The sequence below is a fragment of the Colletotrichum godetiae genome (assembly GCF_030913485.1).
Source record: "Colletotrichum godetiae strain CBS 193.32 chromosome Unknown BDP55scaffold_132, whole genome shotgun sequence".
NCBI lineage: Eukaryota > Fungi > Ascomycota > Sordariomycetes > Glomerellales > Glomerellaceae > Colletotrichum > Colletotrichum godetiae.
This window is the reverse complement of record NW_026851380.1, coordinates 14,168-30,115: the sequence shown is the minus strand read 5'-3', so window position 1 is coordinate 30,115 and position 15,948 is coordinate 14,168. Positions and strand designations below refer to the sequence as shown.

General features: G+C 54.4%; 6 protein-coding genes across 6 annotated transcripts; 3 read left to right on the top strand and 3 right to left on the bottom strand.

Moving 5' to 3' along the window:
- Positions 1-561: 561 nt before the first annotated feature.
- BDP55DRAFT_79905 (uncharacterized protein) lies at positions 562-1,929 on the top strand. Its single transcript, XM_060581226.1, has 3 exons — positions 562-1,029; positions 1,170-1,549; positions 1,610-1,929. The coding sequence occupies exons 1-3, from the start codon at positions 843-845 to the stop codon at positions 1,853-1,855; spliced, it is 813 nt and encodes a 270-aa protein (XP_060421448.1). The 5' UTR covers positions 562-842; the 3' UTR covers positions 1,856-1,929.
- Positions 1,930-2,865: 936 nt separating this feature from the next.
- BDP55DRAFT_568872 (uncharacterized protein) lies at positions 2,866-4,952 on the top strand (the record flags this gene model as incomplete). The annotated part of the gene is made up of 3 exons (XM_060570715.1): positions 2,866-2,898; positions 2,962-4,348; positions 4,453-4,952. The coding sequence occupies 3 exons, from the start codon at positions 2,866-2,868 to the stop codon at positions 4,950-4,952; spliced, it is 1,920 nt and encodes a 639-aa protein (XP_060421447.1).
- A 507-nt stretch (positions 4,953-5,459) lies between these two features.
- On the bottom strand, positions 5,460-9,019 carry BDP55DRAFT_735515 (heavy metal translocating P-type ATPase; the record flags this gene model as incomplete). The annotated part of the gene is made up of 2 exons (XM_060580326.1): positions 5,460-8,844; positions 8,904-9,019. The coding sequence occupies 2 exons, from the start codon at positions 9,017-9,019 to the stop codon at positions 5,460-5,462; spliced, it is 3,501 nt and encodes a 1,166-aa protein (XP_060421446.1).
- Positions 9,020-10,326: 1,307 nt separating this feature from the next.
- On the bottom strand, positions 10,327-11,124 carry BDP55DRAFT_639426 (uncharacterized protein; the record flags this gene model as incomplete). Its single annotated transcript, XM_060573251.1, has 5 exons — positions 10,327-10,370; positions 10,430-10,603; positions 10,645-10,711; positions 10,743-10,867; positions 11,031-11,124. 5 exons carry the CDS (start codon positions 11,122-11,124, stop codon positions 10,327-10,329), a joined length of 504 nt encoding a protein of 167 aa, XP_060421445.1.
- A 1,618-nt stretch (positions 11,125-12,742) lies between these two features.
- Positions 12,743-13,726, top strand: BDP55DRAFT_568877 (PCI domain-containing protein; the record flags this gene model as incomplete). Its single annotated transcript, XM_060570716.1, has 2 exons — positions 12,743-12,775; positions 12,842-13,726. 2 exons carry the CDS (start codon positions 12,743-12,745, stop codon positions 13,724-13,726), a joined length of 918 nt encoding a protein of 305 aa, XP_060421444.1.
- Positions 13,727-14,544: 818 nt separating this feature from the next.
- Positions 14,545-15,752, bottom strand: BDP55DRAFT_699420 (RGS domain-containing protein; the record flags this gene model as incomplete). The annotated part of the gene is made up of 3 exons (XM_060577884.1): positions 14,545-14,781; positions 14,836-15,520; positions 15,574-15,752. The coding sequence occupies 3 exons, from the start codon at positions 15,750-15,752 to the stop codon at positions 14,545-14,547; spliced, it is 1,101 nt and encodes a 366-aa protein (XP_060421443.1).
- Positions 15,753-15,948: the final 196 nt, after the last annotated feature.

The following is a 15,948-nucleotide window of genomic DNA, read 5'->3' as shown; positions in this document are numbered from 1 at the left end:
CCTGACTCTTACCCATCGGAGGTTCTCTTATCATTGAGTCAAAGTCGGACAAAGCGCGACGACGCGAGGAGAGCGGACTTGAGGAAAGCGGATTTCGGTATCGTAGGAGAAGAGGCGGACGAAGATCGGAGGGAATGGCGATGACGAACGGACTTGGGGCTTTCCTAAGGGAAGGCTTGTCGCCGGTCTCTCCCTTCCGTTCAGGCTGTCTATCTGCAGGAGTGGACGAGTGCAGACTAGTGGTATTTTCCTTTTCGTGTGATTCTAGGCAAGATACCATGCTGGCTAGGCGTTAGGGGAGGGTTCATCGACACGCGTTAACGATAATTGAATTTCTGGCATTTCATGATGAGGCTTGGGGTTTGGATTTCGCCACGTACCTAGAGGGCTGTGAAACTTCCTGCATTACCCTCTGCCAACCTTGGTTGGTCATTTTGGCTCATCAGTAGTTCTTCTCTTTCGAAGTAGGAACCAATCTGCCAAGAGCGGCGTTACTGTCAAGGACGTCCGTGATTCTGGCTTACCTTCTTCTCGTCTTCAGTAATACCGGGCGGAGTTCTCCTGGACATCCGCGATTTCAGTCCACTCCCGTCATCATCCTCCAACGATCGGGGCTTTCCTGGCCGTGATTCCACTTCGCATCGCCCTTCACGTAGTCTTCGGGGCGGGTTTCTCCTAACCCGTGATTTCGATCCATCTCAACGTACGCAGGATATCCAAATTTGGCATCCGTCAGGTTTGCAATCTGTTGTTGGGCACGAAAATCCTCGTCAAGCAACAAGAAACGGCCGTCCTTCAGGCTTCCCTTATATCCAACAAACAGTCCAGAGTTTCGTGCCGCAATGTCTCATTTCGAGACCTCGTACAGCGCCGTCGTATCGGATCGCTTCTCGAATCGTTACATCAGCCCATATTGCATCATGTCGCATAGACGGCGAGACCAAGGGCGCACACGGGGTGGCCGGGGGCAGCCTCAACGGCCGGTGGCCCCTATTTCTCCTGACGGTGTTGCCGAACAAGTGCAACAAGGTACGTCTCCCTTTCTCTTTCTCTGTCTCTCATGTGGAAACCTGTTTGGGGGCCGGTGAGACGGATGCTCCGGTCCAGTGTCTCATGGTAGGTTCCTGTCATTGCCAAAGTTCCCTCGCTGACAACGAATGACCATCAAGTTGGAGAGTCGGGACCCTTCCAGCGCGGTCTTGCCGCAGCTGTCTTGTTGGGCCGGTCTTTCACTCCAGCGGAGAACAGATACCTGTATCATCGTCTACCTATGCGTCAGCCACCCACGGCGAGGACCGTGTTAGGCCACTTCAGCGAGCTACCTGCCCTCTACCGTAGCCTAGCTGATGGAACGAGGTCAGGTCTCGATACAGAGGGGCGGGAACGGGAGAGGGCAGAGAGACTTGTTGCTCTTGCAGATGTTTTGGCAAGGGGCTATGGAGAGCTGGTTGTCTGTCTACCTGTGCAGCGCATTGAGGATATCATAAGGCGAAACATGGGTGAGAATAGGATTAGTAAGTTTTGGGAGAAGGTGTTGGAGGAGGTTGAGGTACGTCTTTCTCTCACAGAGTTGATACAAGCTGAAGTAAGCTGACGAGGGAGCCCCTAGATCGAGAACTTGCGCTACATCGTCTCATGCTCTTGGGTTGCACTCTTCATCGTCCAACTTTCGCAGGCATCGAGTATATTGGCAAAGGCCTCGCTCACCGACAACGAGCAAGTCCTGGTTATCACGAGCGCCGGGCTGGCGCTGTTGTGGGCTGTGGTAGTTACATCAGAGGGTTTAACGTTTGCGCATGAGAAGCGAAGGCAAGATGACCGGTATTTGAATGGGATCATTGCCAGAGAGTTATGAAGCAATAACGAGATTTCATACACGTAACTTGGAAGGATAAACGAACTCAGGGGCACTTATGACTTACGATTGCTATTCGAAGATGTACTTTTTGCTACGAATATCTCTCCGTAGTGAGCTTGACTGTATTATTACTGTTTCTTTCATTGTTTAGTAATTTTGTCTTATGTACTGCATCTCGGCACCAGTCTTTATCCTAGAGCGATCCAGCAAGGTTAATCATTCTTCAAGACCCAATAACTCTCCTATACAAATCGTGGGCCTGTCATCCATCTCAAGTTAGATCATGCCAAGGTACCCAGAGACGAATCATCAGCTAAGATAGGCACTTCGAGAAGCTTCGCCAGGAGAACCAGCGAATACCCAGCGTGTAATCATGACTTTCCGAATACGCCAGCTATCCATCTAGGTTCAAACACACCACCCGCCCTCGATACCTCTATAATTCGCAACAAGATGAGACTCTGTCGCCAAGGCCTATGACGTAGCGGAGAATGTCCTCGTTTGATTTGCTCCGCACTCATAGGTCTCGAGTTCGAGTCTCGTGTAAAATCCTTGCATCGCTACACCTGAGGTTGGTAAGAGTTGGAGGTTTTCGTAGGCCGCCCATGAGGGCGGCCGAGCTTTTGCCACTTTTGAATCCTGAAATCATCTATCATCATCTAATTTCCATCTCCTTTGTCCTGCAAAACACTCCAAAACTTTGACCATCGTGAGAACGAAGCATTGGTGTTGAGTGAGCGAGCTGGCGAAGAACCTATGACGTATGTGAGGCACCTCCTATCAGTCAGCCACATGTGGAACTGTGGCGGTGCAAGCGCTCTGAACTTTCCTGAGCTGCTTCCGTCATGTCGACACCACGCGGACAATCACCCAATGAGACTTGGTGTCTTTGACCTCTTTACATCTCCGATTCCAACCTCTGTTTGATGATATTTGCACCCCTTGTGCGATAGAGACTTTTCTTCTCTAATCATCAAACACCAACGATCCCCGAGACAATCGCGAGAATGGCGCCCGTAAAACGAGGCCCGTCGGTGCTGGTCCGTCGCATTCCCTTCCCCATAATCGAGTCTACGCCAAATGCTAATGCGAGTCTACTGTAGGTGACCGACTCGCGAGAACGACCTCCACCCCCGAGAGGTGCCCTCCAACGACAGGATACGGGCATCGGAAACGTCCCCGCCCGACCTGCAATGCGCTTCATCTCCGTCGACAACGTCCTTCAGCACGCCTACGACATCCCCTCGGGCCAGCCTCGAGTGCAACCACCGCAGAACCAGCCCCAGCCTCAACCACAGTCTCAACCACAACCGCCACCGCAGCGCCCTGGCAATGGCCTCGCAAACGCTCGGCGCCCCAGCACAGGGCTACCCAACCTGCAGTCCAGGACGGGCGGCCAAAATATGCCGTCTCGCACCACCAAGATCAGCGAGAAGCTCGTTCTGTTGCCCGAGACGGACGAGAAGCCAGGTTCTGACGAGGACTTGGATGAGGAGGCGAACAAGATGGCGAGAGAGATTGAGATGGAGGAGAACAGGCCGCTGCGCGATGAGGAGCTCGACGTGCTGCGGAAGAGAGGCGGCATCCGAGGCAAGAGTTATGCGGAGCGTCTTCCCAAGGTTCAGCGCAAGGAAAAGCTGGCTAGACTGACCGCGTATTGTACGGCACAATCGTACAAGATGAAATCGACGGCGGATTTCCTCCGAACCAAGCACGACGCAAAGACAAAGCTCTACGACGACTGCCTGTACGTTGTGTACTCGCTACCTCTCCTGAATGGTACAGAGGGCTACCGCCTTCGCAGCCGGCCGATCGTTAAGACCCCCGGAAGCGGCAAGACGGTCCTGGACATGGAGATTGAGCGGAGCGAACAGCGCGACTACCACGAGGGCTACTTTGAAGACGGATACAACGGCAGTCCCGTCCACGGAAGCCCCATGAACGGCAACAACGGATTCGGTGATGAGTCCTCCCAGCGCAGTCACCGTGAGCAATCTCCCGACGACCCAAACTTGTCCCCTATGGCGCGGATCCCAGACGCAAAGGCGTTTGCCGAGATGTTTCTCTTCTCATACGGTGTCGTCGTCTTTTGGAACTTCACAGAGCATCAGGAGAAGGACATCCTCGCGGACCTGACATTTGCCCAGAACGAGGCGGGGCTTTCTCTGCTCACCCGCCCGCTTGACGAGGAGGACTTTGAGACGGAGGAGTTTCATTTCGAGTACAGCCACGAAGTGAAAAGGCCGCGCATCTTTAACGACATGATTACCCTGCTGCCACGCAGCGACCACATGGTGAAGCTGACCATTAGCCACGCCATCGCGCAGAGCACAAAGTTGTGTCTATTTGAGGAGCGCATGAGCGAGACGATGCTAGATGCGCAACACGTACCCAAGAGGCTAGCACTCACGGGCGAGTTGAACATGACGAGAACAGAGATTGTCAAGATCCTGGGCCGCTTGTTCAAGAGTCGTGTCGACATCAACCTATGTAAGTTACCTTCAGCCCTCCCTACCTCTGTTTCCGGCCTGTGGCATACTTGGAACCAGATTTGGCTCCAACCACGAAATCTCCCATCTAACAAAACTCACCAGCATCCAATATCCTCGACGTCCCCAACTTCTTTTGGGACTCGGAACCCACACTCCACCCCCTTTACGTCGCCATCCGGGAATACCTCGAAATCGACCCGCGCATCAAGGTCCTCAACGAGCGCTGCCGCGTCTTCCTCGACCTCGCCGAGATCCTGTCCGACTCGGTCGCCGACGCAAAGATGAGCTACATCACCTGGATCATCATCGTCCTCATCGTCATCTCCATCCTCGTCACCGTCACTGAGGTTGGTCTGCGCTTTGGCATCTTGTCCAAGAATAACGGCAAGGGTCCTGGCGAGATTGGAGGTGATGCCGTGCCGTTGATTGGCGGTGCATCCTTACCTGGGAGCGTCAAGTGGGAGCTTGAGAAGAGGAACGTGAGCGTCGATGAGTTGAGGCTGTGGAGTCGGATGCTGAGTGAGGAGGAGGCAGAGGAGGCGCAGCTTTCAACTGAGGTTGTCGGGAGTCAAATCATCGGCAAGACTTTTGCTGGCGTTTAAGGCAGTGGACAGGTGATGGGTTTCCCACTTCTGCGATGTCATCTTTTTGTATCATTGTTGTTATTGTTTATTGCATAGCGTGGCGTTAGCGGCAATATTTCTTCTTTCTCGTGTCTTCCATCTCTTAAATGAAATCTGAGCAAGGGGAAATAATATGGGACGTGGTTCTTTCTTGTATCTCTTCATTCTGTACAATCGGATAGCTTCACAGAGGAAAATTTGGAGACACGGATGACAACAAAATAACACGAGGACAATTAAAACGTTGTCTGAAGTGATTTAACGTCCGCATTATAACTCCATTGCTATGCTACTAAAACAGCGAGAAGACCAAGCACGGATCAAAACAAAGGGAAACCGTCCGGCTTCAACGCCAGATAAACTATGTTTTCTTTCTCTGATGAGAAGAGGGGGCTTGGAATCGATAGCCCAAATTTGCCCCAAATGGAGGCCACCCCTGATTCTGTACAAGTATTCACAAAACAATACAAAATTGACACTGATCCCTTACTCATCCCGATCAACCATGTTGGCCAGCGGGACGTAGCCCTGATCCTGCGTCCGCTTGCCCCTGAGTCTGCGAACGACATACTTGACTCTACTGAGGATGCCGAATCCGCGTCGCTTGGTCTGGGCCGAGGGGTCGACCATGTAGCTTGGGCGCGTCCAGAACTTGAGCAGAAGACTGCTGACGACGACGCTGACACTGCTGCAGGCCATGGCGGCGCCGGCGGCCATCGGGTGGAGGTGGAAGCCAAAGGGCAGGAAGACGCCCATGGCGAAGGGGAGGCCAATGGCGTTGTACAAGCAGGCCCAGGCGAGGTTGAGCTTAATACGGTTGAAGATGGAGCGGGCGAGGTGGAGGGCGGCGGGAATGTCCATCAAGTCGGTGGGACGCATGAGGACGACGTCGGCCGCCTCCATGGCGACATCTGTGCCGCTGGCCATGGCAATACCGACGTCAGCGGTTGCGAGGGCGGGGGAGTCGTTGATACCGTCGCCGACCATGCCGACGACTTCGCCCTGATCCTGGAGCTGCTGGACAATGGCCTGCTTCTGGTCAGGAGAGACACCAGCGAATACGTTGTCGGGGGAAATGCCGACGGCCGCGGCGACGGCAACGGCAGTAGAACGCTGGTCGCCAGTGACGATTGCGGTCTTAATCTTCATTCGGTGGAGGACAGCAATGGCAGCAGCCGCACCCTCCTTGATTGTATCGGCGAGGCAGAGGTGACCGGTGTACTCGCCGTCAATGGCAACAAAGATGTTGGTGGTGCCGGCAGAGGTGTTCTTGGAGCTGGAGTTGGCCTTGGCGTTGAGCTGCTCAGACGCCTCTACAGCCTCGGCTGGGACGTTGACGTTGTTCTCGCGGAGGAAACGGACGTTGCCGAGGAGGACGCGGTAGCGGGTGCGTTCGTTGCTGACGGCGGGTTCGACGAGGGCGTTGATACCTTTTCCTACAGCAGCCTTGAATTCGCCAACGCTGCCGTCGACGGTGGCCTCCTCGTCCAAACCGAGCTCAGTCTTTGCGGCATTGAGAACAGCCCTTCCAACAGGATGTTCACTGCCCATCTCAGCGAGGCCGACGATATGCCACCAGAGTCGGCGGCGCCACTCATTGTCTTGCCAGGATGAGATGAGACTCATCTTGGCTACGCTCATCTTGCCGTAGGTGATTGTGCCAGTCTTGTCCAGAACAATCTGGGTGATTCTAGTCGTCGTCTCCAGAGCGGCACCACCCTTGACGAGGATGCCATTCTCAGCACCGATACCGGTGCCAACCATGACGGCGGTAGGAGTGGCCAAGCCGAGAGCACAGGGGCAGGCAAAGACAATGACAGAGATGCAGAGCTTGACGCACACCATGATCTTACCGCCACTAGCTTCCTGAGTAAAGATCTTGGGCGGGTTCTTGAGCGCATGGCTAAGGATCATCCAAACAAGGAACGTAAGGAAACCGAGCATAAGAATGATTGGTACGAAGTAGCCAGCAATCGTGTCAGCGAGTCGCTGAATGGGAGCACGAGTGGTCTGGGCATCCTGGACGAGCTTGACAATCTGGCTGAGCTGCGTGTCGCGGCCGGCTCTGGTGACTCGGAAGTCCACACGTCCATGGCCGTTGACGGTACCGCCGATCAGATAGCTGCCCTTCTTCTTGTTGACAGGCATGGCCTCGCCAGTCACCATGCTCTCGTCAACGTAGGTCTCTCCGCGGACCATCATGCCGTCCGCCGGAATCTTGTCACCAGGGCGAAGGATGACAACGTCGCCAACCTGGAGCAGTTCGGTGGGAATGACCTTCTCCTCTGCAGCATGGCCATCGCGGTTGGGTGTCTTGGGTTCGCCGGAAACAGTCGAGTTTTCCCAACCCTCAGCAGCCTTTTCGGCGGCGATCGGGTCAGCGTAAATGGTAGCCATGGACGGTGCGAGAGACATAAGACGGGAGAGGGCCTTGGAAGTCTGACCCTTGGCGCGGTTCTCCAAGAATCTGCCGAGGGTAACAAAGGTGATCAACATGGTACTAGTATCGAAGATGGTCGCGGGTCTCGTGTGCGGCGGGAAGAGGAACGAGACGAGCATGGCCATGATGCTGAAGAAGAAGGCGCAGGAGGTGCCAAGGATGACGAGAACGTCCATGGTCGGTGACCCGTGCTTGATGGATTTCCAACCTGAAATATAGAAACGCTTTCCAATGCCAAATTGGACGGGTATCGTGAGGGCCAAACAGACCAAATCGCCAACGAAGATGCCGGGGAGAAGCTCCCAGCTGCCAAAGTCTAGGCTTGGGAAGCACATGGGCAAAATCATACTGATAAAAAATACGGGGATAGCGAATGACAGAGACAACTTGAAGGCTCTCCGCCACTCGTTGATCTCTCTAGTCTTAGCCAAAGACTCGAGCTGGGCGTTGTTGTCGTCGTTGTCGGACACGAGTGCGTTGAGGCCCTCGGCTTCGACAGCCTCGACAATTCCACGCAGGCCGATCAAGCTGGCCTGGTGCGTGACCGTCAATCTGGAGGTAGCCAGGCTGAGCTTGGCAGAGTTGATACCGGTGATGGTAAGCAGCTTTGCCTCCAGGGCCATGGCGGCTGTGGCATCTGGGTTGCCGTAAATCTTGAACTGGGCGGTAGAGTTTCCTCCTGATCCATTGGCAGAAGTCTCGAAAGCCGTCGACAGAATCTCAGCACCGAAGCCCCGGTCCTCAATGATCTCGGCGATCTTTTCCGCCGGAAGTTTTGTTGTGTCGTGGGTAATGACGGCGCGCTCGGCCAACAAGCTGATGTTGAAACGCAAAACACCCTCCACCTCCTTGAAGCCGCCCTCAACCGCAGACGTACAGGCGCCGCAGGTCATGCCCTCAATTGCAACTGTTGTAGTGGCGACAGAGCTCGTGGGATTGCTGCTAGCTCTGGGCTTTTCTTGTGCGCTTTCGCTGTCCACAATCTCAGCGCCAAAGCCCCGGTCCTCGATGATTTCCGCGATTTTCTCGGCGCTGAGCAGTGTCGGGTCATGCTCAATGACAGCCCTTTCGGAGAGCAAGGATATGCTAAAGTTCTTTACACCCGGCACGTCTTTGAACCCTCCTTCAACAGCTGATGTGCACGCGCCGCACGTCATTCCCTCTATGGCGACTGTGGTTGTCATCAGTCCGCTGTCCTCCTCGGCATCAAACAGGTCTTGCTTCGCTGGGAACATTGGTGAGGGAAGATCGGTGGAAAGTACTTCGGCGTCGAATCCTCGGTCTTCAATAATCTCGGCGATTTGCTCGGCAGAGATGACTTCGGGGTTGTGCATTACTACTGCTCGCTCCATGACCAGAGCGACAGAGACGCTTCCTACGCCCTCTACACCTCTGAAGCCTGATTCTACTGCTGAAGTGCATGCGCCGCATCTGTTGAAATTGGGTAAGCATATCGAAGCGAAAGTACATCGCAACAGAGCGCAACTCACGTCATGCCGCCAACCTTGAGAGTCGTCGTCGCCCACTGGGTTGCTGTTGGTGTGGCGAGAGTAGCCATGGGACCACTCTCGCTCTTCCTCGGGACTCTAATGGCCGGAGGAGCCATGTTGTCGGTTTGTCTCTGGAGAGTTTGCGCTCGGAACGCGGACACGGTAGGAGTGTAGGGCCAGCCTCGGTGTTTGGTTGCGCTTCGGTTTCGGGACGTTTTCCACAGCTATCTAGCGCCAATCTTCATGTAGGGCTAGCTGTCCATAGAGAGGTTGAAGAGTATTCTCGTGAGGTTATTCGAAGACGGGTTCGAGGTCGAGAAGAAGCGAGGACTCTCGAGGTAAAGCCGGAAGTAAGAGGCTTTCGGGGAATGCTCCAGAAGACCGGCTTCCGAGTACTATGTACGGATACTGAAAAGGTGGGTATCGTGGTGTTTGAGTGTACGAGTCTACGTGTTCGTGTGTGCGTACGGAGAGTATGTTGGTGCGTAAAAGCAAGTGTACGTACGTGAGTAGTGCGCAAAGAAAGAGGCCGGGTCAAGGTAGGATTAAGAATCAAGGGCCCGGGAGGCTAGAAGAAGAACGGCGGCAATCAATGGCACGATGGGCAGCAGGAAGGCAAGAGAGTGAGAGGCTTGTGCTTGGGGTAGGGACGGAAGCGGAAGGTCGGCTTTTGTCAGCCAAAGTTTCGTGCACCGGCAGGAATGGGACCCATGGTCCATGGAAGTGATGGGAGTGGGAGTGGGAATGGGAATGCCCACACACCAGGATGCAATGCAGCGGCAACAGGAGCGGCCAGTGAACCAAAAGTCACAAACCAGCATCAGAAGAAGACGGAACGGCGGCGGCGTGTGGGTGCGCGCGGTGTAGCCGGGATCTAAGGTAATCATCTGGCGCAATCGTGGGACTCTCACTCGAGACCACCTAAGGTACCTACCTAGGCAGGGGTGTGTGGGAGGGAAGTGGCCCCAATGGCCCGAAGGGGGTGTGCAGTATCGCTGGCTGCAGCGCTGCTGGTGTGTCTGAGTGTGTGAGTGGGACACCTGGAACGGAATATTGAACATTTCTATGAGAGAAACTGCGACTCTAGCTGCAATACTGCAACGCTCTCAGCGCCAACCCAGCTTGACAAAATGTTTAGTGTTGCCATGTTCCATATTGCACGACGGGCAATGGCTGCATTCGTTTTGGGGCTCGTGCGGTTGGTTCCTTCCATTGCTTTTTGCAGTTAAAACTCCAGCAACAAGAGTTTCCTGGCTTTCTTCCCCCCTGCTCTTATCCTGATCTTGGCTTTTTAAATTGGTTTCCCGTTTCGCCTCCTTAGTCTTGAGTCTCTTTTTCTACTCCGTACACTACTCCGTACGCTGCTCCCGAACTCCACCCCTGACCAAGGTTGTTGATTACCTCATGGGCTACACCAAAGCCGTCACCCGGCGCCGCGAGTCTTTGCATCATTGCCACGAGTCGACCCTGAGCAACGAGACATACAAGACACAAGAGCAAAGAGTGACACTGAAAAAAAAACGTACGGCACATGTAGAAGTGTGTCAACGACTCGACGGGCGTGGCCGAAGTGACCAGCGGGACTCGCACGGGTGATCCCAGCCCGCACTGCAGCTTTCGGTGCTCGGGCGCCACACCTGGGCCGGGCCCCCTCCCACTTCTCTCCTTCCATCTCCTTTTGACCACCTTGCGCTCTTGGTCTATTTCTGGGCAAAGAGATCAGTGGGGGGATCGCGAGAACCTCGCACTAATCTCAACTTGTCCAGATAACCAATATCTATCCGCTCCTTGCCCTGCGCACCGCCTACCTAGATATATGTCAGATGTCACATCGCATACAGGTCCCAGTTTCTGCCCATCATCCACGAGGACTTGAAGACCTCTTTTTGCGGATAGGTGTACGGATACCATTCCTTGACCGGTGAGACATCGAGTCAGGGCTAGGTCCGGCTGTGCATTTCCAACTAAATACTATTCATGGCACTTCCCGGGGAGCATGTAAGACTGACTGGGCTGACTGGATTGAACTGACTGGATTTGGGTAAGCTGAGCTGATGGGTGCCAGAAACTATTGCCACACGCTCACGACAACCTTACCATCCTATCCGCCGGCATACGCAAACACACCCTCGCCTTTCCTCGCCCGGGGAGCGCCTGCGCTACGGCTAAGGTACGAGGGAACGGAACACGACGACGCACCTGAGCCTGGCTCACGAAACATTTTGGGGGGGGAGGGGGGGCACGGTCACTTGAGGCAGTTTTTTAGGGTCCAAGGGACTCCTGGGTTCGGATTGAGCTTCAGCCTCAGACCAGTCTACCTAGTCACCCAAAACCGAGTCCATCCGAATTCTCCATTGGACGGTTTAGACCCAGCGCGTCTCGAGGTGGGACTGTGGGCGCTATGCTTCATGCTCCTGGAGCCGTGTGCCGTCTCTTCAACTGAACATGAGGAACACAAATCAACTGGACTGAACAGCGATAGTGGTAACGGAGTATTTGTGATGCTTGTCCCAAGATCTCTGTTGCTACTGATTGATTCCTATCAGACTCGATTCGTTTGGCAATCTGTGGCTCTCGAGTCCGAGTTGTACTCGGTATCGGTCTGTCATTCTCAAGACCGACTTCCACCATGACTTAATTTTGAGTTTCCGACGGACCGACCAATGGGCTCCATCAACTTCTACCTGTCAGACCGCCGGCAGCAAGTCATACTGCCCATTCCGAAGTCAACAACAAAGAGTCCACGTTGATATCGATAACTTACGATTTGTGCTTTTGAAGAGGGGTTATGACGCTGATTCAACTTACTATCTGTGCCAAGCTCCAACATAAGGTGCATAATCCATCATCCATATCTGTAATGACCTCGACATCCTTTCAAAAACCACCCGGATGCGGAAGGTAAAAGTGGCATACAAGACGATTCTCCCTCATGAAGAATGATGACATGTGGCCGACCCTAGGTGCAAATTGATCTTCGGGAGATTTTCGCAATGAATCCCAGTCCCTTGTAAAGACCAAAATCGCCAGGTTCCGGCTCGAACTTCCCACAGTTGCTTCTCGAAGCCGTTTTAGCTTCCGACCAGTTCATCAGAGAAACGATCAGTGTCAGTCTCAGCCCCCTTGCCGTGGTTTTCGATCAACGGGAAGGCGACAAAGGGAATGATTTACTGCCATGCTCCTTCATTGTTCCATCCCGTGTGCAACTTGAGGTAAGATCGCTACGAATAGAAAGAATACCTACCGAACTCAAGGCCAAGAGCTTCCATTCCAGTTCCAACTCCCCCGTCACCGCCGTCACCAGCCTGGCTGGTACGGGATGCCCCATCCGGCCTTATGTTAAGGTGTGCCTCGAAAGTGCTTTCCTTAGGTAAGGTTATTGAGGTTACCTTAGGTAAGATGTGCCGACCCCACCAGCACCCCTTCCAGGTTCCCTAAACCGCTCTGCCCCGCGCCACTAAGGCACCCGTGGATCTCTGTGGCAGCGTCCCCATTCGCTCTTGCAGCGGCCTGTCTGGACTGGCACCTCAAACGGATCTGACACAAGCTTCGTCCTCAGAACGATCTCCAGAAGAAACACACCACAAACGAACCAAACCCCCTTCGCTTCTTCACACCCTTACCTTGCCAACCTCTGACGACAGTGAGGTAGCATACACCGAAAGCGAATCCTCTTTCTCAGCCTCGTCTCGTCCGATCCCAGTCGATCAACCTACCTTCAGCCTCGTCAACCACCCCCACATCGTGCTATTGTAGCCCAGGTAGTGACGACAGCTACTCTACAGCAGTACCCCACCTTGAAGGAGCTTCGTGAACATCACAGACGAGAAGCTCTCACGATGGAGCAGACCAAAGCTCTCAATGCGCTCGAGGTAAGTAGCCAATCGTCACCTACACTCGTATCCAAGATCCAAGTGCTGATCAACATTCGTCAACAGCCCTTCCTAGCCCTGAGCAAGTCCGCAACATCACCTCGCGCCGCAGCCGACCTCGTCACCCGCGCAACATCAAACCCAAACACCTTCCTCTTCACAGAGCTTCTCGAGACCCCGCAAATCCAAGCCCTCGCCCAGTCCCCCGACTTCGAACCACACCTCCGCCTCCTCGAGCTCTTCTCCCATGGCACCTACGCAGCCTACCAATCCGCCGCGGCCTCAGCATCCCCCCTCCCTGAGCTCAACGATGCCCAAACCCTCAAACTCCGCCAGCTCTCCCTCCTGACCCTGGCCCGCGACCGTTCGAACCTGTCCTACGCAGCCCTCCAGTCCGCCCTCGGCCTCCCCTCCACCCGCGCCCTGGAAGACCTCGTCATCTCCGCAATCTACGCTGGCCTCCTCGACGCCACCCTCGACCCCTACCGCCAAGTCGTCCAGGTAAACTCCCTCGCCGCCCTCCGCGACCTCGCACCCGGCGCTGTACCGCCCATGATCGCCGCCCTCCGCGCCTGGTCCAGCCGCTGCGAATCCACCCTCGGCGACCTAGAGTCCCAGATCGCAGGTATCCGCGACGCCGCCGCCCGCCGCCAGCGCGACAAGGCGGAGCAGGATGCACGCCTGGCCAAGCTTGTCGAGGATGTGAGAAAGGATCCCGAGGCCATCGCCGGTCCGGGGGGCAGGAAGCTCGCTGTCGGCCATGCGCAGCACGGCGGCAGCGGTGAGAGAGTAGGCGGCTTCTTGGGCCATACGTCTAGAGCGCAGCGGTACAACAAGCGAGGTAGCACCAGCATGATGGACAACACAGAGGAGATTGACGACGAGGCCATGGACGTGGACGAGGAGGATGATGAGCAGGAGAAGAAGCGTGCCAGTCGACGGAAGCTTTAGTGGGTTGATTGCTTGGTGGCATAGCCGAAATCATAGAAGAGGATGCTCCTGGCATCGGGAACACGTCTCCTTGGGGTTTAACTTTATCAGGACCATCGGCCGGGGAGCACCACACTAGAATGCTTGGTAACATTCATTGAGGTGTCAAGGCGTGGCACAGGACAAAGGTGGAAGGTGAAGCAGCCAAAAAGTAGCACGATGAGCATTATCACGATACATTATGAGAACTCAATAAATAAGGTCAACATCGAATTCGATAATAATGACAGAGAATGCCCTCTACCGTTTCCTGTTCTGTGATGCCTATCTAGTGTGCCATTGATAAAATGTCAAGGGAATGTAAAAAGTGAATGAATGTGTCGAAGCCAAAAGGTCTCCTACCCCCCTCTCTCCTCTGCCTCTTCCTCAGCCTGCCTGGCAGTTTCACCCGCCTTCAGTAGCCGAGGAATCAATTGTCAATTCCGCATTGTCAATAATGATACACCAATGCCTTGTGTACATTGAAAAGAAATTAAATCTGTCCCTCGTTGAACGCCGTGTGCGAGGCTATGTTCCCATGGGGGGGGGGGGGGACCTCGACTTTCCCTACGCCGTTGCCTCTCTGGTATCCTGAATGGAAGACCGAATCAAAACCGAAAATTTTGGGAAACTCTGTCGCTCGAAATCCTGGGGGTCGTAACGTTCGTAAAAGCTCTCTCTTGGGAGACAAAGCGTCCGTATTATTACATCTGTGATGTGGTATGGGGCCGCGCATTGTTGTTCTGTTTGGGGTATTGCAAGACAGCCTTTGTTTGTGGTACCGGACAAAACAAGGCATTTTACAGCCGTTTGCCAGGGACAAGGATGAAAAGCACACAGAGCGCAGCGTCGATCAAGAATGTGACGGCAAGGACCATGATGGACCGCTTAGCAAGGAGCTTACGAACGTAGGGCTCACGAATTCGAGAGAAGTTGAACGGGGTGTACTCGCTGAGGCCGATGAGAGCGAGGACGGGGTCCAGAGAGTATTGGTATGATGCGAGGAAGTAGACACCAACGGTGAACGGAAGAATCAGCTGAAAGATAAGTTAGCAGGCATATCTCAGGTGTGAGGTCACGGATAAGCTCACCCAGCATCTGGTAGTTCGAGGGGCATTGAGGAAGATGAGAATGAAGGCGGCCCAGAAGCCACCGAACATGGCCAGGAGACCAACAATCATTCTGATCTGAAGAGTGGTCGGAATGAGGTTACCAAGGGCCTTCATTCTCAAGAAGTTGGGGAAGGCATCGCGTTCCATAGCCTGAAAGACGTAGTCCTTGGCAACGTCAAACACCTCTGGATCGTCTCTACCAAAGTCCTCAATGGAGGTCGTGACGTCCTGAGTAATGGAACCCGGAAGAATGATCTCACGCTCGGCGCCCGGGAGGAGGAACGTGTAGAGAATCTTCTCCGCCGAAGCCCGGATGTCCTGTCTCGCGACGGTGTGTGCGGGAGAGTTGGAATCCGTCGTCAGGTCGCGCGGGGTGCTGAAAGCCCCACTGGGACGGCTGCGATGCTCTCCGGTGCTGCTTTGAGGGGAATCTTGGGCCTCTTCTCTCAGGTAGGCCGACATTTGGGCATCTTGATTCTTCTCCTTCTCAGTCGCATACATCGATGGGCCAGCGGCGGAATGGCTCATGTCACCAAGTCCATCCAAGATCTGGGAAGATCGCTTGGAGCCTGACTTATCCAAGTCGGGCGTGCCAACCAGGACGGATCTGCGAAGTTCGCGCACATAGTGGCGGCACAGGGACATGTGCTGAGCAACATCGAGCCTATCCTTCGTTAGTGAACTGACGCGTGGTTTTGGGGTGCTGTTTGCACGAACCAGAAATCGAGGTAATCGACGGATTTTTGCTGATCTCTCATGAAAATGTAGAAAGAAAAAAGGTCGACGGGCGGCAGAGTTCGACGGCTCAAGACCTCAAACAGAGTCGGCAATCGGTTTCGGTGCAGGTCTGGCTGAGGAGATGGCGAGCCGGAGGCTCCAGTTGATCGGTCCTCCATGGTGTCGATCGAGTCGGATTGGCGAGAAGAATCGGGAGACGGAATCGGAATTATGTAGTGATTGATGAAGAAAAATCGGACGAGAAGGAAACGGCCGCCGACAGAGTCGCTGTCGTCGGGTGGTGCGAAGTCGAAGTTTGGTCGTCGGAGAAGCGCGGTACGGATATCGTAAATGAGGTTTGGCAGGTGCACTCCG